We start from the raw sequence: 24,815 nt of genomic DNA, 5'->3' as shown, positions 1-24,815 counted from the left end.
CTCCCTTGGAGATGGAATTAATGCTAAAAAAAAATTACCTCTTGCTCCATGATCATAGGAATAGGATAGAAGTTACCAGTTTCTTGTTCTTGCCAGTATTTGGCCTCATCTCTTCCCAGAACCAACTTCCTCAATCATTACCTTTATTTTCCTACCCAAACTGGGGTTCCAGTGGCACATCAAGACAGCAGCCTCCACAGCCCTTCCAGTTTTTCCAAGCTCTTCTGCTCCCTGCCTCCTGAATGCAGCCTGTCAGTTTCTGTGTCTGAGTCTTTGCACGAAAGGCACCATCTATTTGGGATTCCCTTTATTCCCAGTCTGGGTCTCACTTTTTGCATCATTTAACCCCCAATTCAGGGAGCCTCCCCAGAGATAGGTTTCCCCATTCTACTCTGAACATACCTTTTTAAAAAATCCTTGAGGCATTTTGGATGGGTTTGAGGTTAGAAGTGGATCATTATACACATACACTCAGGTACTCAAGTTCCCTTTTAATTCTTAGGCAAAGGTATAGAAACTCCCTGCTGAAGTGGGATGGCAGGAACAGAACAGTTTGTCTTGGAGTGGTGTTTCCCCAGCTCATTGGTTCTCTGATGGAGGCACAGTGGTTGGTGTAACTTGGAGTTTGCTATGATCCTGCCAGAATTGAGAAAACTTGAATTCTTGCTACATCATTACTCTTTTATGCTCGGGGTTTACCTCATCTTTCCAAGATAACTTGTGCTATGCACTTCGCTTGAGGGAATTTTTCACATGCAGTGTCCCTCCAGGTACTGTATAGGTCATAAGTCTCCTCTCTTCTTGGCTTTTAGGTCATGCTGTTCCTGCAGGATCCCATGTGCGGCTGAATCTCCAGACTGGGGCAAGAGAAGTGAAACTCCAAGATGAGGACAAGCTTCGAAATAATTTGAAAGGGTTGAAAAAAGGCAAAAGGTATAGTGTCAACCCTAGGGACTGGGAGACTGGCAGCATTGACCCTGTAATACTGAGAGTAATGACAATGTATTGTTTCTTACCCAAATACACATGGGTTTAAATTTTTTGAAATTTAATAGCTTAGAATTTGTGATAAATCTGTCAGGGTTTTATGGATGTTTACTTCTATGGTCTTTGGAAAGAAATAGTTTGCAAAGCAAGTTGATACTTTAAAAAAGGCTGTAGGGGGAATGCTTAACCTGCTTTAAAAATGAAGCCATTTTTCCCAGTACTTTAAGAGTACCCATTTGAATCTCAACAATTAATGCACTGATTACAGATGAGTCATCTATTCATTAAAACAGGCCTGTTAGGCCTTCTGCTTTGCAGTAATACTTCCTTGGTGAACAATAAAATTGCATTTTAAAGTCTTTAATTCAGACCAACTTTTCCTCTTGTTAGTCTATATTAAAACAGGCTTTCAAAAGTTCTCCAGTGGCTAAGAGTTGCCTTATTTTTTAATAATCAGTTTAGATTATTTGCTTTTGGGCAATTCCTAGTCTCTATTTTTCTGTTTTTTGCCTTGAATTACCACGTTTTTTTGCTTGCTATTTCCTGTGTAAGGGAGAAGGAGGTTGAGGCATGGGGTTGCAGGGGCTGCTGGAATTGTGCAGTTTGAAAGGTCCGTATAAATACCAGCCATGAAGTGTCTAACACAAGGACCAGCAAATTATGGCCTGAAGCAAAATATTGGGACTACTGCCTTTTTTTGTATGACCCAGAAGCTAGGTTGTTGTTAACATTTTTTAATGGTTGAAAAAAAATGAAGAAGAAAAATATTTCATGACAGAAAATTATTTGAAATTCAGATTCTGGTGTCCATAAATAAAGTTTTATTGGAACATAGCCATGCTCACTCATTTAGGTATTGTCTATGGCTGATTTCTTGCTACACTGACAGAGTTGAGTAGTTGGGAAAATCACCCCATAAGGCCTACAAAGCCTAAAATATTATCTGATTATTACAAATAGTTTGCTGTCCCTGTTCTAATACAAGCATATCTCGTTTTATTGTGCTTCACTTTGTTGCAGTTAGCAGATACTGCGTTTTTCACAAATTGAAGATTTGTGGTAACCCTGTGTCGAGCAAGTCTATTGCTACCATTTTTCCAACAGCATTTGCTCACTTCATGTCTCTGTGTCATATTTTGGTAATTTTCACAATATTTCAAACTTTTTCATTAATATTTGTTATGGTGATCCTGTGATTAGTTCTTTGATGAATAGGTCTTTGATGTTACTATTGTAATTGGTTTTTTGGTTTGTATTGGTTTTTGTCATGTATCTTTTTTTTTTTTTTTTTTTTGCGGTACGTGGGCCTCTCATTGTTGTGGCCTCTCCTGTTGCGGAGCACAGGCTCCGGATGCACAGGCTTAGCGGCCATGGCTCACGGGCTTAGCCGCTCCGCGGCATGCGGGATCTTCCCAGACCTGGGCACGAACCCGCGTCCCCCACATTGGCAGGCGGACTCTCAACCACTGCACCACCAGGGAAGCCCTGTCATGTATCTTTTAATTAAGATATCTACTTTTTTTTAGACGTAATGCTGTTGCACACTTAATAGACTACAGTATAGTGTAAACATAACTTATGTGCAGTGGGAAGCCAAAAAATTCATGTGACTCGCTTTATTGCAATATTCACTTTATTGCGATGGTTTGGAACAGTGACCTCAATATCTCTGAGATATGCCTATTTATGTAAGTATTGGGAATCAATCATGGATTACTGAGTGGGGTTAGTGTTACTCAGTCCTTGGATTTTTATTATTTTAACAATATTTTGCAGTTAGATATGAGGCAGAAAGTTACCTTAGAGACCCAATTTTTACCTGAGTCTTTTCTTTTATATACCTGGCAAAAGGTCATCCATCCTGTCCATGTGGCACTCACAAGCCCACAAAGTAGCTTATTCAGATTTGGGCATTTTTCACTGTTGGAAAATTCAACTTTATATTATGATAGATAAGGAGCTATTTGTCGTCCTTATAGTCACCCCAAAGTGGGAAGGATCTTTACTTTCCCCCATCTCTCCATATAGGCCTGAACCTGGATTAACCCAGGTTATATGATGATTGTTTTCTCAGAACCATCGAAGAAAGAATCAAATCTCGTTGTTGTAACCCCTGTCAACCTCCCTCCATCGCTAGCATGCATATACATACATTTTTCAGTGTCTCAAAGTACTTAGGAAGTCTTTTCTCACATCTAAGTCAAGTCTTATTTTCTGAATAAGAAGACTATTTTTTCCTGGTTTAAGACTATTTTTTCCTGGTTTAGGAACTTGATGAATTTGGAGCTTTTTATTTGTTGGTTTTAATACTATGGGAAGTGATTTCTCCAATACCTGACCATAGATCATCAGTAGGAGCACTTACTGCTTTGTCTGTTGCTCCTGTCTTTTTATACTAGAAAGCAGAGCCATCCGTGTGGAAGCAGAGCCATCCATGTGGTCTGTAGTAGAGACACCATAAGAGAAGAATATTCGTCCCTACTCCTGCCTCTTTGCTTTTCTCCTTTGGAATGTTTCTGAGGGCTCTGCCCTGGAATAGCCTCCAGGATATGCTGGACATGTCTTCTTCCTTCTCAGCATTTATAGCCAGCAGCAAACCTGTCTGAACAGAAGCCCAAAGGCGTTGACAAGGTGTTGTGGGTGTTCAGTGCTGTGAGCCCAGTGAGTCTCTGGTTGCCTTTGGTGGTGACTTCCTTCTCATGGAGTGGACCTCATCCTGTGCTCCTTTAATTCCACTTTACAGTGTCTTCCTGCCTCTTTAGTTCCGGAATGGGAACATAGGCCAAAGGGCAGGGCTAATTTTCAAAATTATTATAATATTTTGCTTATTGACTTAATTCTGTTTTGGGGAACAAGATCCACAGCTTTCCATCAGATTGTCAAAGAAGTTGGTGATCCCACAAAGTTAAAAACCACTGGCTAGGACTTCCCTGATGGCTCAGTGGTTAAGAATCCACCTGCCAGTGCAGGGGACACGGGTTCGAGCCCTGGTCCGGGAAGATCCCACATGCCACGGAGCAACTAAGCCCGTGTGCCACAACTATGGAGCCTGCGCTCTAGAGCCCGCGAGCCACAACTACTGAGCCCGAGTGCCACAACTACTGAAGCCCACGCGCCTAAAGCCCGTGCTCTGCAACAAGAGAAGCCACCCAATGAGAAGCCCATGAACCGCAACAAAGAGCAGCCCCCGCTTGCTGCAACTAGAGAAAGCCCGCGCGCAGCAACAAATACCTAAGGCAGCCAAAAATAAAAATAAGTAAATTTAGAAAAAATAAAGAACCACTGGCTAGAGAGAGATGGGGATAGTCCATTCAGCCTAATCCATGGCAGCTTCTCCATTAGAGCTGCTGGATGTGTGACTGGCCACACTGCTACCTAGAGCTACAGTTCCTGTGGGTTCTAAAGCCTGGGAGAGGTTTCCTGACTCTGACTTGTCCCAGAAGATTCTCTTGGCACTACCTGAGTTCAGTATATAGTTGGCTCTCAGCAGGTTTTCCTCTTCCTCTTTGTGTGTTAGGTATTGCCGTCTCCACTGGTTTTAGTCTGTATGCCTGTCAGTCTCTACATAGTACATCTCTATTTTTGCCTTGGAACAACCAGATTTTTGAGTCATCCTCTTATGTTTAGAGGGATAAGGGACAAACTGCATCCAAGTTGTTTCATTTTGGGTTGAGCATTTACCACGGTATAATATGGTATAGTAGTTAAGGGAGTGGGCCAAGGACAGGACCATTTACTTACTCCATTCATTCATTTCACAAAAGACCTATTGAGTGCCTATGTGCCAGGCACTGGGGATACAGTAGTAAACAAAACAGGCAAGATGCTAGCTTTATTGAGGTTGGCAGGCAGGAAAAGAGAGAAATAAGTATGCAAGTAAGGTAATTACAGATTATAATAATAATAGGGAAGAAATAAGGTGATAAGTCCCTGAGGGAGGTAACTGTAGATAGGATGGTTTGAGAAGGCCTTCTCAAAGAGATGTTTGAACTGAGACCTGAAGTATGAGGGGCATTTAGTCATGCAGAGGGTTGGTTTTATAGGTTTATGGTTAGAGCATTTCAGGCAGAAGAAACAAGAAGATTTTCTGGCTTTGTTAAGGAAAGGGCTTTGTCAAGTTCGAGAAACAGGAAAATGATCAGGTTGACTAGAGGGTAGGAGAAGCAAGAAGACTAATATGAGATGAGATTGGGAAGGTATGAGGGGCCAGATCATGTGGAATTTTGAGGAGCATGTTAAATGTTCTTCATTTAAGTAGAATTGTAATGGAAAGCCATTGGAGGATTTGGGGTGGGAGAGTCATTTAATGTAATGTAGTTTAGCAAGATCATTCTAGTTGCTGTGTATATGGAGGATAGATTGAAGGTGGACAAAAAAAGATGCACAGAGACAATTAGAATGTCATTTAAGTGGATCAGGCAAAACATAATGGTGGCTTAGTCTATGGTGTGTGAACGAGAGTGGATGAATTGGAGATTTAATTTGGAGGTAGCAGCAATAGGACTTGCTTACGACTTAGATGTAGGGGTTGGAAAAAGGGTAGGGTTAGGGGTTCAGGGTAAAGCCTCATTTGGGATTTGCACAACTAGGTACTTGAAGGTACTATTTATTGAAATAGAAAAGATTGAGAGAGGGACAGTTTTATGGGGAGAATTATCAAGACCTATGTTTTAGATGTAATAAGTTTGGGGTGGCCATTAAACATCCGAGATTCAAGATATATCAGTAGTTGTACAGGAGTCTGGCTGGTACTCAGAGAAGAGATTTGGGTCAAAGATGTAAATTTGGGCATCACTGCCTGATAGACATTTTAAAATATTTAGGTGAGAGGGTAGAGATGGAGAAGAAAAGATTGTCCAGGATTGAACTCTGAGGTGTTCCAGCATATAGGATTTAGGTAGGAGATAAGGAACCAACAAGAAGAGACAGAGAAGGAGTAAGGAAGAGGAAGAACCCGGAGAGTGTGGCAACAAGAAGCCGGGAAAGGAGAGTGTTTCAAGGAGGGAGGGGTGAACTGTGTAAATGCTGCTGAGTGGTTGAGGAACATGGCACTAGTGAAGAGTCCATTGGATTTGACCATCAGTTACTGGGAATTTTGATGAGCAGTTTTAGTGGGGTTGTGGGAATAAAATCCAGGTTAATGCATATGGCAACGTAAATAGCATTCAAGGAGGTGTGGATAGTGAATGAAGACAATGTGTTCATAAAGTTTTACTTAATCTGAACAGGAGCAGGGAAATGGCATGATAATTAGAGACTGTGGAGTCAAAGGAGTATTGGTATGCTGATGGGAATAATCCAATCAAAGGAAAAATTGATGATGCAGGCAGGTGGGAGTGGTATAATTATGGGAGTTAAAGCTTTTGAAAAGGCAAGTGGGATCTCTAGCCTAAGTTCAGCAGGGGCAGGGACACTGTCATCCATTCCAATAGTAGAGAAAGCAGAAAATACAGATTTAGGTGCAGGTTGGTGTATAGAGTAGATGATGGAAAGGTGAGGGAGTTCTTGATAACACCTGTTTTTCTCAGTGAAGAATAAAGTGAGAATAGCAGCTGAGGATAGTTGTATGTGTGCCTGTGCGTGTGCACACACTCGTGTGTACCCACACATGTGCACACTTCTGTGTGTGCATTTGGGGCTGAGAGTGGGTGATGATGGATAGCCTGAAGAATGGGACTTTAGGCAGTAAACAGACATACAGACATGACGGGATTAATCCTGACCAAGTATTGGAGGAAGGAGAAGATAATCTGCTCAAGTTATAGCCCTAAATACGTAACTCCCTCCTAGGGGTAAGGGTCAGGGCAGTGGCATCCTCATGCAGCTGGCAGTGGGTGATTCTCTGACAGGAAAGGGGTTCTCTTTCCTACCTTGTAGGGTTGTGGTAATGATTTGAATGAAATATTACTTCTAAAGGGTTAACATAGTGCCTGACACATGGATAAGTGGTCTGTAAATGGGAGTGATTAGCTATTATTAATTAGTTTAGGAGGACTGGGGTTTAAAGAAGTCAAGTGTTTTTCTGAGGGCCCTAAGGGGTCTCTAGGATGAATCAAAGACTGAGTGAGTACCTCTCATGAGACCTGAGGCTGGCTAGGATCTTGGACCATGAGACTGATGTACTCATCTCGCCTGGAACAGAGAGTGGTCCTCCCCTTCCTCCCCAGCCCCTTCCTCCCCAGCCTCTGATATATCTCCAGGGATAGCTGGATTCCTCCCTCCCCCTGCCCTGCCAGCTGGACAGTCTTGTCATGCACAGCCCACTTTCTACGCTTCCCTTAGTCTGTATATACCACTCTTTTTCTTACCTCTGTTAACTGAAGTGAGTGCTGGTGGCAAAACCTGCCTTCCACCCCCTCACCCCATGAATACCTTCTCTGCAGTCAAGATGAATTGTTGTGGCTTGGATCAGCTCCAGGGCTCTTTGTGAGGATACCACTCTAGTCTCTGCCAGGTTCCTGACATTATGTCCACATTGGTTCCTTTCTTCCCTGTTCTTGGAGGCTGGCTATGGAAGGTGGCTGGCCTCGATTTTAGTTCTCAGTATCTCAAACTCATTCCTTTGTCAGGTTGACTCATACCTCCTGCATGTACTCTATGCTCAGGGGTTGGTCTTAAGGGTATGAATTTATCCAACCTGTTTTTGTAAAGATAGACTGAGTCGTCAAATCAGGTCAGGCACACACTTGGGGGGCTCAGGTCCCTGTTGGTCTCTTTCCTAGAAGAATATAAATAGGGTATATGTTATTTCCTCTGTCTGTGCCCAGCGTCCTCCAGGAGGTCTTACTCTGGCACGTACTGAGAGAGCAGCATCGCACAGACATTCTAGACTTGTTCTGCCCAAGTAGCTGGTTGAGAGCTCTCTGTCCATGGTGGGCTTCTGTCTGCCTTATGCCATTTTCTCCTCTTTCATGAAGTGACTCCATCTTCAGCTCTTTCCTCCTCTAGCTTCAAGGTGAGATCACCCTGTTAGACTTCTGGCTGACCCACGGCAAAGTTAGGATAGTGTGCTCTGAGTTAGAGCTGGCCTGGATTAGCTGGCCTTGGAGTGCCAGCCACCCAGAGGGGTTTTCTTTCTTGGGAAAGATGGTGCCCCCCTTGTGACTCTCAACTTCTCTTTGGACAGGCTGGACATCAACACCAACACCTATACATCTCAGGACCTCAAGAGCGCACTGGCAAAATTCAAGGAGGGGGCAGATATGGAGAGTTCAAAGGAAGACAAGGTTTGTGATGTTGTTTATAGTGAGTTCATGTCATCCTGCAGAATGGCCTTAAAGGGAATCACTGTCTCCTGAAGCTTTAGCAGTGAACATGGGATAATAATAACAATAATATTATAAAATAATTTAAAGAGCCAATTAAGTTAATGCCAAATAAGTAACCCTTTACAGACTCTTAAAAAAAATGCTGGGAGCTTTTCTGTCATCGTTTATGTTAGAATCCAACTTCCCATTACATATTTGGGAAAATTGAAGCACAAAGCAGAGAGAGCCATACTCTGCATTACCACAGACATCAGTGAGGGGAATAGAGATTAAAACCCAGATCTCTTCACTTATACTTGGATTAGACACAAGTTTAAAGGACAGAGGACCTAGGCCAGGAAGGAAGGAGCCCAAGTCCTTTGAACATATAGCAAACCTTTTCCAGACCTCAGATTCCTTAAATGTACAACAGATGGCTGAGGTTTCCTCCAGCTCTAAATTTGTTTATAAGCTAAGGGAATGAAAAGGAGAAAGAGGCAGAATTGTAGCCCCTTGGTTACACCTCTAATGTCTGGGATGGCTCATGGATCCCGACCTATCAGAATGAAGTCTTATTCTTAGATGGATCATGAGCTCATGTGATAGCCAGAGAATGTTGCAAATCAGTTTTTACATTTCCACTTGAGTCCTGTCCTTGAAAGAACCTCCTCCAATGTCTGCCTTGCAGACCTTTCTAAGTTCTCCCTCCCCCTTCTCCTCTTCACAAGCCCCTTTGCTTTGTATTATATTTCTCTGCCCTCACCCCAGAATTCTGGCAGTATCTTGGAAAGGCAACACCAGGTTCTTGACAGCCTGTGTGTTAGTGGAGGAAGCTTTAGGTCCCTCAGATCCTTCAGAGCTAAGTATTTCTGAGACAGATGGACTCTGTGTGTGTGTGTGTGTGTGTGTGTGTGTGTGTGTGTGTGTGTGTTGGAGAGGACTTCAGGAGGAGGTGTTAATATGCAGGCCAAGTCTCCATGTCTTTACTCATCTTACCAAAGTCTCATCTCCCAACATGGAGAGTGTATGTGGTATGAGAAGGTGAGTAGCAGGATGGCAGCAATTGTGGTAAAGGAAGGTGATGCATAAAATTATATCCCATTGCAGGTGTATTAACTGTGTGGGTGGAGAGGTGTGAGGAAAAGCAAATCCCCTACCTGCTGAAGGTGAGGCCAGCAGAGGAGAGCAGTGCATGCTTAGGTGCCTGGAGCAGAGATTGGTATTCCTGTGACCAGGGGTTGGGCTCATTCCCACTCATTCTCTCACCATGAGCTCCACATGGAGCAGATGGGAACATAAAAGTTGGCCCCTGTTCCATGTTTTCCCTGTGGGTGGAAGACCCACTGCACCCCTGTCTCTTCTCTTTGCTCTCTTTAATGACATTCTTATCCCCTAATTCAATTAGTGTAGAAAAGTATGAATATTATGAAAATATTTTTTAATGTAAAAGCAAGAGATTATTTAAGTTTTCAGTTGCTGTTTTTTTGCAATTAAAAATAATTCTTTCCCTGTGCAAGGGGAGATCCCAATAATGGTAGCCAAATACGACACTCCTGTACCAGCTGATTTGAGTCAGCTGCCACTTCTGACTTATGGCTGCCACACTGTTTCTTTACTTCTGTGGCACTTAGGTTGTTAGCTCCTTCACTGAGGTACTGGGTCCTAGGTTCTTTTTCTCATTTTCATTTGTATCCTTCCTGGACTGACTCAGCTCCCTGCCAATGCATTGGGACTGGCAAATAAATTAACTTGAAGTAGGTTGGGGAGTTTCTTACATGTCTCAAGCTCCTGGCTGCAGATACCATAATACTTTTTGTTTATCAATCTTTAAACAAAATCTTTGCATGGTGACTTGCAAGTACAGGATGTACTTTTACTATTTATAAAGACAATACTGTGAGATATTGTATCATATCTCAACCAATTGAGTGAATTTTTTTTACCTGATTTTTTTGGGGGAAGGGCATCAATTCCATTATAACCATTGGTAACTTATTAGATTTAAGTGAATCAGCCCTTCCCAGAGTCCCTTGCTTTTTTTTTTTTTTTTTTTTGCGGTACGCGGGCCTCTCACTGTTGTGGCCTCTCCTGTTGCGGAGCACAGGCTCCGGACGCACAGGCTCAGCGGCCATGGCTCATGGGCCCAGCTGCTCCGTGGCATGTGGGATCTTCCCGGACCGGGGCACAAACCCGTGTCCCCTGCATCGGCAGGCGGACTCTCAACCACTGCGCCACGAGCGAAGCCCCCAGAGTCCCTTGTTTTGTGGAAAATCTCTGTCTTACCCAACACATTTGGGCCATTGTTTTTGAACCTGATCTCTTTATCCCCCTACTATCATACAAATTGCTTGATGCTTTATGTTTTATCATGTTAGCTGTTATTTACCTATATCCTATAAATTGCTCCATTAAAAAATATGGTCTTCTTTTAAAAAAATATTTATTTATTTTTGGCTGCGTTGGGTCTTAGTTGTGGCACGAGGGATCTTCACTGCGGCCTGTGGGATCTTTTGTTGTGGCGCACGGGATCTTCATTGTGGTACGCGGGCTTCTCTCTTTCTGGTTGTGGTGTGTGGGTTTTTTCTCTCTAGTTGAGGCGCGTGGGCTTAGTTGCCCCGCGGCATGTTGGATCTTAGTTCCCCGACCAGGGATCGAACCCGCGTCCCCTGCATTGGAAGGCAGATTCTTTACCACTGGAACACCAGGAGGTCCCCCAAATATGGCCTTCTTAAACTTTTGATTCTGGACAAGATAAAATAGACTCGTTTCTCCCTATTCTTCCTGCTCAGGACAACTAAAAAACCTGGACATAATACTAAAAGCAAATATAAGAAAACTTTAAAGGTGAGAAGAAGAAGGTGGATTAGATAGGGACCTTGGAATTTCAGGGATGACATGGCAGTGAGTTCCTTGGCTTTCTTTTTGCCCTCTGTATATCCCAGAATGGGCACTGGAGAAGCCCGTATCATGGAAATAGCAACAGGTACAGATAGAGAAAAGGCCCTAAGAAAGGCCTGCTCTTCATAAGATAGAACTAGGAAAAGGGCAGTCTAATAGAACAAAAAACTTTTTGACAATACTTATTCTGCTTTAGCCAAAGACCTCCCTTAGTGCCAGTGGGAGTTGAATGGGGAACTTGTATTTCCACCTCCCATTTGGTGTAATATAGCAAAGCTGTACTCTCTTTCCTCCACCAGAGTGGTGTCAGCAGAAGCTGAGTGGGGAGACTGAACTTGCACCCCCTCTGGTGGCAATAGATGGTGTGAGGCAGTGCTCTTCTACCTCAGTCAAGGTGGTGTCAGGGAGAATTGAGCAGAGAGCCTGAATTTCTACTCTCTGCCCAGTGGTAGAAGACTATTCTCTGCTTCTCCCACTGCTGTAGTACCAGCAGAGACCAAGTGTGGAGCCTGGTTTTCACCCTTCACATGCGTGTAGCAGGCTGCTTTTTCTGTTGGGGTGGTGTCAGCAGAGGCCAAGAAGGGAACCTGAATGTCTGTCCTCTCCCTGGCAGCACCAAGGTAGTTTTTCACTTCTCTTAGCTTCAGCGATGCCAGAGGGCTGGTGAATGGAGAGTCTGTACTTCTACCCTCCATCTGGTGGGAACAAGGCAGCGTAAGTCAGCATTCTGCTTTCTACTCCGGGGCAGTGTTAATGGGGATAAGTGAGGAGCCTGAACTTCTACCCTCGGATCAGCAGTGATGAGGCAGTGCTTCAGTTACCCTGCCAAGGTGATGTCAGTAGCGGCCAAGGAAGGGCTTCCATTCCCAATGCTGAGTGTGCAGCAGTGGCAGGTGATGCTCTTCCTTCTCGTAACAAGAGAGTGGTGGTAGGGTTTTGGAGGGAAGGGAGATGGAGAAAGGAATTTTGCATATGAAGTTCTGGGAATGCTCCCTAGTAACCCACAAGAGAAACTGACCAGAATTAACACAGCAGATTTGAGAATGGAACTACAGTGTAGAATACTGCCCATGTTTTTAGATTAGCTCTAGGTAGCACACACAGGAAGCAGACCAAAGTAACACTGCAAATTCTGTGAAAACTAAATTGTCTTGGGGTCACAACTGTACAAGAAGACCAGAACCGACATATTAAACCTAAACAGTGTGACTGCCTACTGTAAAGGAAGTTTCAGTGGAATTCAGAGTCTTATAACTTAATACTCAAAATGCCTAGTATACCAAAAATCACTCATCATACCAAGAACCAGGAAAATCAAAACTTGAATTAGGAAAGACAATTAACCAATGCCAACAGTGAGATGACCCAGGAGTTGGTATTATCAAACAAGAATTTTAAAGCAGTTATCATAAAAATGCTTCAAGCAGTTATGTACACTCTTGAGACAAATGATAATCTCAGCAGAGAAATAGAAGACATAAGAAAGAACAGCATAGAATTTTAGAACTGAAAAATACAACTGAAAATTAGAAAAATAATCACTGGATAGGCTTACTAGTAGAATAGAGATGAGAAAGAAAAGAATCATTGAACTTAAAGACAGATAAAAAGTCATCTAAGTAACAGAAAACAGATTAAAAAAAAAAATGAACAGAGACTTAAGGACCTGTAGGATTATAACAGAAAATCTAAGATTTGTGTCACAGAGTCTCAGAAGGAGAGGAGAAAGAATACTGGGCTGAGAAAATAATCAAAGAAATAAAGATGGAAAACTCCCCCAATTGGTGAAAGACATAAACCCACAGATTCATGAAGCTGAGTGAATTCTAAATAGGATAAATTCAAAGAAATCAATACCATGACACATCACAGTCAACCTTCTGAAAACTAAAGACAGAAAAAAAATCTGGAAAGCAGCAAGACAGAAACCACATACTATCAATAGGGAATAATGTTTGAATGACAGCATCTTTTTCATCTGAAATCACAAGGCCAAAAATATGTGGCATATTTTTCAAGTGCTGAAAAAAAACAAATTGTTCACTCAGAATTCTGTAGCCAATGAAAATCTCCTTCAGGAGTGTCAGGGAGAAAATCAAGACACTCTCACACAAAAGAAAATTAAAAGAATTTATCACCAGCAGACCTACCTAAAAGAATGACTAAAGAATATTTTTCAAAGAGAAAGGAAATAATAACAGAAGAAAACATGGACCACTGGGAAGAAAGAATAGTGAAGTGAATAAAAATAAGGGAAACTATAATAGACTATCCTTCTCTTGAAGTTTTAAAATTATGTTTGATAGTTGTAGCAAAAATTATGACATCATCTGTAATTCCGTGTGTGTTTAATAATATATGTTCAACTACCAGAGTTACCACTTTTTGTTTCTTTGCTGCGCTTTCAACTTTGTTGATCAGTTCTCTCTTTTGATTATCCATTTTTATGAAATGTTACATGGGTTTATCCTTGGGGGATGAGGAAGCCATATAACCACACACTTGACATCTGTGTGTGAACTGCATAATGGATGCACAGTGACAGTTCACTGTCAGATTTTGAAATAAATGTGATCAGCCACTGTTCATGATTGGCATTTATGCTATTTACATAGTGATTTATGGACTGAAGAGCTAGCAGCAAAGTTGGTACTTAATAAAATTAAAGTTAAATATATTGATGGCAACTGAAGTTTGAGTCATGTTGGGAGACTAGTATTATTTAAACTGTGGTTGAAATTGGTGCATATCAGATCTGTACAAAGCAAGGACTGTCTGTCTGATAAAAGACTTGCATCTATCTAGAACATATAAAGAGCCCTCAAAACTTAACAGTAAAAACCAACAAACAATTTGAAAATGGGAAGAGGACATGAACAAACATTTCACCAAAGAGGATATGTAGATGGCAAATAAGCACATGAAAAAATGTTTAGTGTTATTAGATGTTAGAGATATGCAAATTAAATTCACCATGAAATATCACTATACATCTATTACTATTTAATGATAATACTATCTATTAGATAGATAGTAATAGATAGCAGTATCTATTACTATTAAATGATAATACTAAATACTAGTGAGGATGTGGAGAAACTGGATCTTTCATACATTGTTGGTGGGAATATAAAATGGTTCAGCTACTCTGGAAAATAGTTGGGCTCTTTCTTATAAAACCAAACATATGCTTATCATTATGACCCAGCAATTGCACTCTTGGGCACTTATCCCAGAGAAATAAGAACTTAAGTTTATTTTTTTAAATTTTATTTTATTTTTGCTTGTGTTGGATCTTCATTGCTGTGTGAGGGCTTTCACTAGTTGTGGCAAGCGGGGGCTACTCTTTGTTGCGGTGCGCAGGCTTCTCACTGTTGTGGCTTCTCTTGTTGCAGAGCACAGGCTCTAGGTGCGTGGGATTCAGTAATTGTGGCACGCGGGCTCAGTAGTTGTGGCGCACGGGCTTAGTTGCTCTGCGGCATGTAGGACCTTCCTGGGCCAGGGATCGAACCCATGTCCCCTGCATTGGCAGGCAGATTCTTAACCACTGCGCCACCAGGGGAGCCCAAGTTTGTTCGTTTATTTATTTATTATTTATTATTTTTTCTTTTGCGGTACGTGGGCCTCTCACTGTTGTGGCCTCTCCCATTGTGGAGCACAGGCTCCGGACGCACAGGCTCAGTGGCCATGGCTCACGGACCTAGCCGCTCTGCGGCATGTGGGATCTTCCCGGACCGGGGCACGAACCCGTGTCCCCTGCATCGGCAGGCGGACTCTCAACCACTGCACCACCAGGGAAGCCCCCAAATTAATTTTTTTAAACACCTTTATACAAATGTTCATGCGGTTTTATTCATAATACTCCAAACCTGGAAACAAACATTCTTCAACAGGTGAATGTTTAAACTGTACATCTATACAATGGAATACTACTCAGCATTAAAAAGAAACAAACCATTGATATTTACAGTAACTTGGATAGATCTCAAGTGCCTTAAGTTTAGTAAAAGGGCCAATCTCAAAAAACTACAGACTGTGTAACTGTCTGTGTAGCTTTCACCAAATGCTAGAATTATAGATATGGAGAACAAATTAGTGGTTGCCAGGGCATAGGGACAGGAGGCAAGGGATGAGAGGATGAGGTGCAACTATAGAGGACTACGGTGGAGTTGTTTGATGGTGATGGAACAGTTCTGTAACTTGATTGTTCTGTTATGAATCTGTATATTAGATAAAATTGTGGAGAATGATGCACACACGTACATGCAAATGTGTACATGTAAAAGCTGGTGAAATCTGAATAAGGCTTGTGGTCTAGTTAATAGTATTGTACCTATGTCACTTTCTTGGTTTTGACATTGTGCTGTTATTGCATAAGATGTTACCATCAGAGGAAGCTGAATGAAGGCTATATAGTACTCTGTGTATTATTTTTGTAATTTCCTTTGAGTTTATAATTACTGCAAAATTAAAAGTTTTGTTTTGTTAAAGGCCTTCCCAAGGGCCAGGCATGCATCATTTTTGTGAGGCAGAGGTGACTAGTTTCTTATCCTGCTCACTTATCTGTCATCCCACAGCTCTAGGCAGTGACTCAGCTTTCCTAGACCTCTTTGCCTGGCCTTTGGCAGCCACCCAGAGTCCTCTAGCTGGGTGTAAGGAGAGCATTTCACTGTTTAGCCTAAAGGAGAATATAGCATCGCATAGGTGTGATTGCTCTGCTAGGAACTTGGGTTTTTTTTTAAGAGAGACTGATTCATTTCTTTGGTTGGTGTTTCTATGGAGTCCTTGTAACTGGAGAGAAAACCCACAGGTAATAGATGAGCAATTTGGAGCTGACAGCTGCTCATCATCCTGCCTTTTATAAATATTCAGGCCTTTTAATTATTTTCGGAAGATAGAGACATAAGCCACTGTGACCTTTCAGACTCTCTTTATAAGCACTATCCTCTAAAATTGGGAAGAAAACAGAAAGTGTCACATGTAGAAAATATCTAATTAAAGCCTCTTATTCACCTCCAACATAACTTCATTTTAAAATCTTTATATGTGTGGGGGGTGGGGAGGGACTGAGTGAAAATTGTTTGAGACTTGATTATAGTATATACAGTAATTTAACTATTTCAAAAGTTGAACAAATTGTACACCTGTAGTTAGATTGACAGTAATGGCAGAGATTTAATTTTCATCAGCAAATTGCTCCCACTCTGACAGCTCTTTACCCACAGTTTCCTCCATCCGGATTTCCCTAAAATGTTGCTGGATGGGGCAGGGGCAAAGCAAAGATATCCTATGATTGTAGAAGAAAGAGAACCAAGGTGTGGATTATTCCGTCTTAGACCTCAGCTTTCCCACGTGAGATTAGGGGTTGGAGGGTGAGCTTGCATTGCTTCCCCTGACCTCAGTGATTACAAAAAGAAGACTTGACATTCTTCCGAACATTGGAAGGCATACTGAGATAGGTGAACCTTGGAAAATCTTGAGTGTGTTCTTGGGGCAGAGGGCTACATGGGTAGACTCTGAGGGCTCTCTGTTCTCTGGGCATTTTGGAAAGTATCAGGACTTTTGATAGTACAGATTAAAGAAGATTGCCTCCTAGAGCAGCAGTTCTTTGAGGATGGGCATCCATGGTAGACCACAGGAGTCTTGGGGGGGAGATGTCTTCAACTGAGGATTAACCATCTCTTTGCTACTCTCCTTAGGCAAGGCAGGCCAAAGTTAAACGGCTGTTCCGTCCCATTGAGGAGCTGAAGAAGGACTTTGAGGAGCTGAATGTTGTCATTGAGACTGACATGCAGATTATGGTACGACTGATCAACAAGTTCAATAGTTCCAACTCCAGCCTGGAAGAGAAGATTGCGGCACTCTTTGATCTTGAATATTATGTCCATCAGGTATTATATTTCATTGACTATCAGTCTGACTTTTAACAGCTCCAAGAAATAACACCCCCTGCCCAAGGCCCTACGAAAATATTGTCACCATCTTTCCTTCTCTCTCAAGGTGTACAGCATTTTGTAAAAAAATATTTATTTATTATTATTTTTTTTTTGGCTGCGTGGGGTCTTCGTTGCTGCCCGCGGGCTTTGTCTGGTTGTGGTGAGCGGAGGCTACTCTTCGTTGCGGTGTGCAGCCTTCTCATTGCAGTGGCTTCTCTTATTGCGGAGCATGGGCTCTAGGTGCACGGGTTTCAGCAGTTGTGGCTCGCGGACTCTAGAGCACAGGTTCAATAAGTTGTGGCGCCTGGGCCTAGTTACTCTGCAGCATGTGGGATCTTTCTGGACCAGGGCTCGAACCCATGTTCCCTGCATTAGCAGGCAGATTCTTAACCACTGCGCCACCAGGGAAGCCCGGTATATAGCATTTTTAATCTAGACCAATATCTGTTGTAGTAAGATATCTTCTTACAGACCAGAGGCAAGCTCTTTTTCATTTGGAGTGTTACTTCATTTAATTTTTCAACACTGAGGATACAGCAGAGGTAAAATAGATGTGGTACTTGTTCCATGTAGCTTATAGTCTGGAAGTGAGAGTGATTAAATAATGAACAATGAAAAAATTAACAATTTAATAATGAGATAATTTAAGACTGCGATAAGGGCTCCAGAGGGTAATGTGTGAATATATAACAGGGGAACTTAGCCTAGCTGGGGAAGGCTTCTCTGAAGTAGTGACATTTAGGCTGAGCATTAAAGGATGATTAGGGGTTAACTAGGCAAAGAGGGGAGATTGGAACTGGGGGTGGCAAACTATGGCCCACTTTTGTGAACAAAGTTTTATTGGAACACAGTCACATCTATTTGTTTATGTGTTGTTTTATTGCTTTTGACTGTTTTACTGCTACAGTGGCAGTGAGCCACATGGCTCACAAAGCCAAAAATGTTTACTTTCAGGCCCTTCAGGAAAAGTTTGCCCCATTGTATTAGAGCATTAGGGGCAGAGGAAACAGCATGTGCAAAAATTCTGAGTCAGAGAAGAACTTGGTGAGATTGAGGACCTGGAAAAGACTGGAGTGACTGGAGCACAGAGACCAGTGGGTGGGGCGGCATAGATAAAGTGGAAAGGTTAGGGAGTCAGAGAGGTGAGGTTTGGAAAATCATTCTCTTCATGATTTTATCCTTGATCCTAAGAACCATTTGGGAGTTTGAAGCAGGGAAATGACTGATCAGACTTGTGCCATACTTGTAATAGTTAATGTTTATTGAGCATTATCATATACTAGGCACATATTCAAGTGCCTTGTACACATTAATTCATTGACTTCCATACCTGCCTTTGGAGTACTACTGTTAATCCCATTTTATAACTGAGGCAAATAAAGCACAGGTCACATTTGTGATTGCCCAAGGTCAGCCAGTTAGTGAGTGTAGAGCTGGGATTTGCAACAAGATCTGTCTGACCCTAAACTCTGTGCTCTAAACCTTTTGGCTACTCACAGGATACTGGTGCCATCTGAATGAAGCTCAGAGGAGAATAGGTGGATATAAGTGGAAGGAGCCAAGAGAGGTCATGCACTTATTGAATAAGTTAATTTATTGCACACCTGTTAAGTTCCAGGCACTGTTCCAGTCACTTAAGATACATTTGTGAACAAAATTGGAGCTTACCTTCTAGAAGAGGCAGATAGACAACAAACATAGCTAACAAGTAAATTATATATAATATGTTTGAAGGTGATAGGTACTATTCAAAAATAAAAAGTAGAGCAGGATAAGGATTGGCAGTGTTGGGAAGGAAGATTTCAGACAGGAGCAACAGCAAGTACTGAATCCTAAAGGTGGGAGCATGTCTAGTGTGTTTGGGGTACAATAATGTGGCGGGAGCTAAGAGAAGGGGGAGGGAAGTAGGTAAAACTTGGAGAGATAAGGGAAGGGAGATCATGGAGCGCCTTGTTGGCTGTGGAAAAGAATGAAATTGGACAGACACTGTGTGGAGGATGTTGAGCAGAAGAAGCATTTGATCTGACTTACTTTTAAAGGATCCCTCTGGCTGTGTGTTGAGAATTAGTCTGTAGGCCGAGTGCATGGGTAGAAGCAGGAAAACCAGATAGGAGGCTATTGCAGTAATCCAGACTAGGGGCGATGATGGCCTGGGAAGTCTGTGTAATCATAATCAAAGGCTTGTTTGAGATCTTCATCAAGACATAGATCTTCAGCATCCTCCCACGCACGACAGCGTCCTTGTTCTCTATAAACTAGGCTAAAAGACATTCTTTCTTTAGGATTTTGCCAGCCTTTGTGTTGAGAGAGGATGAGTGTGTACTGTATCTGCAGGAATTATGGGGTGGCCTCTTCATCTCTCTCTGCTCATAACTCTTTCTCAGGCCTCAAATAGCAGGTCTGTGATCCTTTTAGAGAAGAAAATGGACCTGGGTTCTCTTTCCTCTTTCCAGTCTTTCTCTCCAGGGTAAAAACCAAAAATTCCAACAGCTTTTCTGTTATAGATATTTAAAGGATTAAGGATCCTAGGGGTTATTGGCCAGCTCAGTCCTGCTCTGATGTTGACAGCTTTTATTTTTTCTCATCTTAACATACTTGGATGGATCTTTAGGTATCAGGCTTCAGGCTCTTTAGTTGCAGCATAAAAGGCCAAATGACCTTTTATAAGAGCTTATCTTACCTAGGGGGAGTGAGTACACAGGAGGCTAGCAGGGCCCTAACAAATTTTATTTCCCTTGCAGGTTCTTTGGTCACCCTGCAGTGTCATCTCTAGGTTGATAACCCATTCTGCTTTCATGGGTCACTGGGTGGGATTAACAGTTTCTTGGACATCACCAAACTTAGCCTGTGGTCAGTCCAGGAACCAGTTCCCGCATGGAGACCAAACTTGATCTGTTGGCAGAAGAGTCATAAGTGTTTTGGGTGATTAGTCTTTTGAGTAGAAATATGGATAAGGTGGTTTGGGCTGGTATGTTGGGCTTCCTGCAGCAGTGTTAAGTTGTGATTGCACCAGGGGATTAAAGAAGGCATAGCTCGGCCTCAAGTTCCAGTTGTGATGGGGAATTAGGGTGATGTAGTACTAGCTTTGAGGAAGATAGGACTCTTCTTGCCAGGAACTTACTTAGTCCACTTCTATTCTAGACTTACTGATTGGCGGTTTTGAGGAGCCATGGGCTTCAAGGACCCAAAGTAGATCTGCCCAAGGATTCCTCACAGCCATGTTTGAATTATTAAACAAGATTTGTGGAAAGCAAAACCATGTGTGTGGAAACAGTGTGTGAGTTATTTATAAGGAACAGCCACTGTCTGCCCCATCCACCCTGGGGTGGTGTATTTGCCTTCCCTCATGTGACTCCTCAGTTATTTACCATCATTCCTCCCTTTCTTTATTCTCTTGGTTATCTCATTGTCTTGTCAGTTTTCTGGTTCCCTTTTTCCCTCCTGAGTGTTGGCACAGTTTCCCTACTGCCTCCTTCCTGATGTGCTCCCTGCTTCTACCTTGAGCTCCTTTCCACCTGTCCCACCCAATCCTGAGGGTAGCCTGGGAAAAGTTCTGGCCCCAGACCCAGGCTCTGGTCATGCCTTCTCCTGTGTGATACTGGGCAGGGTCCAGATTTTGGAGCTTGGGTGTGCAGTAGGCAGAGTGACTCTTTTCTTCCTCGTCTCCAGTGAAATAACAAATGAGAAAACATCTTGAAAAGGCTGAAGTGCTTATATAAATGTCAGCATTTATAATACCCTGGATTATCTTTGTAGTAATGAAGATAAACTGAATCTAGAATAGAACCTCTGTGACTCTGGGCTGTGTTGCTTTGCTCTGCTAGGGACTCATACCAGCCTTGATAAGTAGCCATCTCAGGCATGAAATTATAGGACTCCGAGCCAGAGTTTTATATCTAGAAAACTTGGAGGAAGGAAGATCAAAGGAGAGGTAGTGAATACTTAGATTTTAAAATCAGAGTATGTGAGGAAGGAAGACTCAGTAAGTATTATTTATTTATTTATTTATTATTTATTTTTTTGGCTGCGTTGGGTCTTAGTTGCAGCATGCGGGATCTTTTGTTGCAGTGCGTGGGCTTCTCTCTAGTTGTGGTGCGTGGGCTCAGTAGTTGCGGTGCACACGGGCTTAGTTGCCCCGTGGCATGTGGGATCTTAGTTCTCCAACCAGGAATCAAACCTGTGTCCCCTGCATTGGAAGGCAGATTCTTAACCACTGGACCACCAGGGAAGTCCTGTATTATTTGTGCTTATGTCAGCAAAGCACCCAGCTCTGGTTCTTCCTAGTTAGCTGGGCTATGGCCCAGTAAATCATTCCTCTTCATAAGGACATATTAGGGCAGACAAATGCCAACCCTGGCTTGGGGACCTTATGACAGAGCAGACTCCATGCTTACTTCATGGCCCTGGATTGGCCATCTCTTTAGGTTTGTGGTACAAGTGACCCATACATTTTGTTGACACACATACACCAGATTGCCTTTTTTACTCACAGTGGAGTTTATTTCAGTAACATCTTTTTCTGATCAGCTTTATTCATTGGTTTAATGATGATTTATTGAACACTTAACTATATGCTTACACTGTTGTAATCACTGGGCCTATACCAGTGAACAGAAAGATAAAAACCCCTGCTCTTGTGGTTGAGTATAAGAATGATCTTCTAAGTGGTAAAAACGGGCTAGGCCTCTCCAAAAACATAGCCAGAGTCAAATACAGCCCTTCAAACTGGATTTCTCTGTTAGAGCCATCTTCCAGTTTGGAAAGATACAGTCAGGTAGGACAGGGCTCAGTGGCATCTGGAGGAAAAAGGTGGGTAGTAGTCACATTGTTGTTGGGCTCTAGTTTCCTGAGTTTTCCTGAGGATTTGTAGAGTGGGATCAGCATGTAGGCAAGAGACAGCTTTTATAGCAACAAAGATATTTTCAAGGGAGACTGTAGCTATTGCATGGGGAAAACAGGATCCAGTGACCTTTCTGAGGAAGTTGAGTCTTGTTCCAGGATACCAGTGAAGCTTGGGGAATGAGATTCCCTATAGAATAAAAGAGACAGAGTCTGGACTTGGGGCTTTGGACCTTAAGCATAGCCTAGACCAGTGTTGTCCAAAGGAACTTTATGGGATGGTGGAAATGTTCTGCACTGTCCAATAATAGCCACTAGTGAGTAGCACAGACCTAAGCTAAAGCTTTTGAGAGAGAGACTTTTGTGCAGATTTATCATGAGTGTCCTCAGATTCAGTCAACCTTAGACTATAAAGTGAGGAAGAGGGAAGAGAAGCGTACTATTGTTATTCTTCTCCTAGCACTTTTCCAGCCCTTTCCCTGCAACAGAGTTCCTATTACAGTCCCTGATTTCTAATTAAAAATCAGCTTTTTAAAAAGTGTCTGCTGCCTCCACTGCCCGCGTTGAGGCTGGACACCAACAGGAAGCATAGTGCCTTTTACTAGCGCTGATGACGCCAGATCTTTGTGTTAACAGCTTGTACATTACGAGTAAGCTTGTGACTCATTACGGTATTAGAATTTTCCAGGACATGTTTGGCATAAGCAATCGCTAGGTACCATTTCTGCCAGTTCCCACGCAGGTGCTCATAAATCACGTTAGGTGAATTAGGAATTCTCAAATTTAAGATTATTTAAAAATTTAGTTTTTTTTTTTTTTTTACAAACCCTTTCCTAATTAGAAAGGCCACCGACAGTTTTTACTTGATTTTTTAGTTTGTTCTTCAATAGTCACCAAAAGAAAGGCTCTTCTTTCCTTGACGTCTGTACTGTACTAAGCAGTGCCTCTGTTGCAGATGGATAATGCACAGGACCTGCTTTCCTTCGGTGGCCTTCAAGTGGTGATCAACGGGCTGAACAGCACAGAACCCCTGCTGAAGGAGTATGCTGCGTTTGTGCTGGGGGCTGCCTTTTCCAGGTGAGCAGAATGGATGGACATCCCATTGGCCAGGATCCTTTGGACCCTTCAGGTGAAGTCTAGCTTTACTCTTGGCCTGACTGGCCTGGAAGAAGGTTACATTTGAACTCATGCACATCTCTATCCACAGTTTAGTGTAATCCCATTGAAACTAGAGTAAGAATTTGATTCTGCCCTTATTCCAAGTAGATAAGAATTTTCACTCATGTTGTCAGCATCTGTGACTCTTGGTTCCCCCTCATCTTATATGTATGGACTTTTTTTTTTTTTAATTTTATTTATTTATTTTTGGCTGTGTTGGGTCTTCGTTGCTGTGCGCGGGCTTTCTCTAGTTGCGGCTAGCGGGGGCTACTCTTTGTTGCAGTGAGCAGGCTTCTCATTGCGGTGGCTTCTCTGGTTGTGGAGCACAGGCTCTAGGCGTGTGGGCTTCAGTAGTTGCGGCACGCAGGCTCAGTAGTTGTGGCTCACGGGCTCTAGAGCACAGGCTCAGTAGTTGTGGCACACAGGCTTAGTTGCTCCATGGCATGTGGGATCTTCCTGGACCAGGGATCAAACCCATGTCCCCTGCATTGGCAGGCGGATTCTCAACCACTGCTCCACCAGGGAAGCCCTGTGTGGACATTTAATAACATATTTTAGGTGGCATTCTCTGTTTTATTCAAAGCTAGTTAGAAGTTAGACCAACCATAGGTAGTTGAGAGGAAGGGGAATGAACCCTAAGAGCTGATCCTTTTGGCAGTAAAGCTACTCTGGTGATGAATAAATGATGAACCTGACCAAGGAGGGCCTTTTGGGGGGAAATGTGTCTTCCCCTAGTTGCCTGGAACCAATCAACGTGCAGTCAGATTATCACACTCTCTGGATTGGGAGTTGTTTAAATTTCAGTTAGCCTGACTTATGCTAGAAGACTGATCAGGCAAGAGAAATGAGCATCTCTAAAGAGTGGATACAGAAAGAGATTTGAACACCTCATCATTATACTCATCCTAAAAAAGTCAAGATGTCTTCAAGCTGTAGTTGGTCCACTGGAGCTATAGTTCCTTCTGTTTTTGAAAATCTGTTCCTAGGACCCTTTGTTCCTCTACAACAGGAACCAGTATTCTGATTCTTGCTTTAAGGGCACGTGTGGTTCCTATTAAGTGTTGCCTCGCTTGCATGCAGGGATTGTGGTGATGTAGGAAAAAGGCTATTCTGAACATTTTTACCATTAGAATCTTTTTTTTAAATTAATTTTTATTGGAATATAGTTACAATGTTGTATTAGTTTCTACTGTACAGCAAAATGAATCAGGTATACATATATATATATCCCCTCATTTTTGGATTTCCTTCCTATTTAGGTCACCACAGAGCATTGAGTAGAGTTCCCTGTGCTATACAGTAGGTTCTCATTAGTTATCTATTTTATACATAGTATCAGTAGTGTATATATGTCAATCTCAATCTCCCAATTCCTCTCACCCCCCCTTTCCCTTTGTTATCCATATATTTGTTCTCTACGACTGTGTCTCTGTTTCTGCTTTGCAAATTCATCTATACCGTTCTTCTAGATTCCACATATATATGTTAATATACAATATTTGTTTTTCTCTTTCTGACTTACTTCACTCTGTATGACAGTCTCTAGGTCCATCCACGTCTGCAGATGACCCAATTTTGTTCCTTTTTATGGCTGAGTAATATTCCATTGTATATATGTACCACATCTACTTTATCCATTCCTCTGTTGATGGACAGGAATCTTTGTTTTGAAAAGATTTCCTTTGCCTTTCATCTCTGCTTATCTTTATTTAATCAGAGTATCGGTCTGATGCCCTCTCATTCTCAAAGA

General features: G+C 42.3%; 1 protein-coding gene across 4 annotated transcripts in view; it reads left to right on the top strand.

Annotated features, from left to right (window-relative positions):
- The window catches only part of SIL1 (SIL1 nucleotide exchange factor), a 290,298-nt gene that overhangs the window by 205,251 nt on the left and 60,232 nt on the right, over nucleotides 1–24,815 (top strand). For all 4 annotated transcript variants that reach the window (XM_029216283.1, XM_029216286.1, XM_029216284.1 and 1 more), the window contains 4 exons: nucleotides 813–933; nucleotides 8,114–8,213; nucleotides 16,832–17,023; nucleotides 22,863–22,984. In XM_029216283.1, the coding sequence (XP_029072116.1) occupies nucleotides 813–933; nucleotides 8,114–8,213; nucleotides 16,832–17,023; nucleotides 22,863–22,984 (535 nt within the window). The remainder of the gene's footprint in view (nucleotides 1–812; nucleotides 934–8,113; nucleotides 8,214–16,831; nucleotides 17,024–22,862; nucleotides 22,985–24,815) is intronic.

This window comes from Monodon monoceros, unplaced genomic scaffold (assembly GCF_005190385.1).
Source record: "Monodon monoceros isolate NGI ecotype Baffin Bay Population unplaced genomic scaffold, NGI_Narwhal_1 Super_Scaffold_12, whole genome shotgun sequence".
NCBI classification, from domain to species: Eukaryota; Metazoa; Chordata; class Mammalia; order Artiodactyla; family Monodontidae; genus Monodon; species Monodon monoceros.
This window is presented reverse-complemented; position numbering and strand designations above follow the sequence as displayed.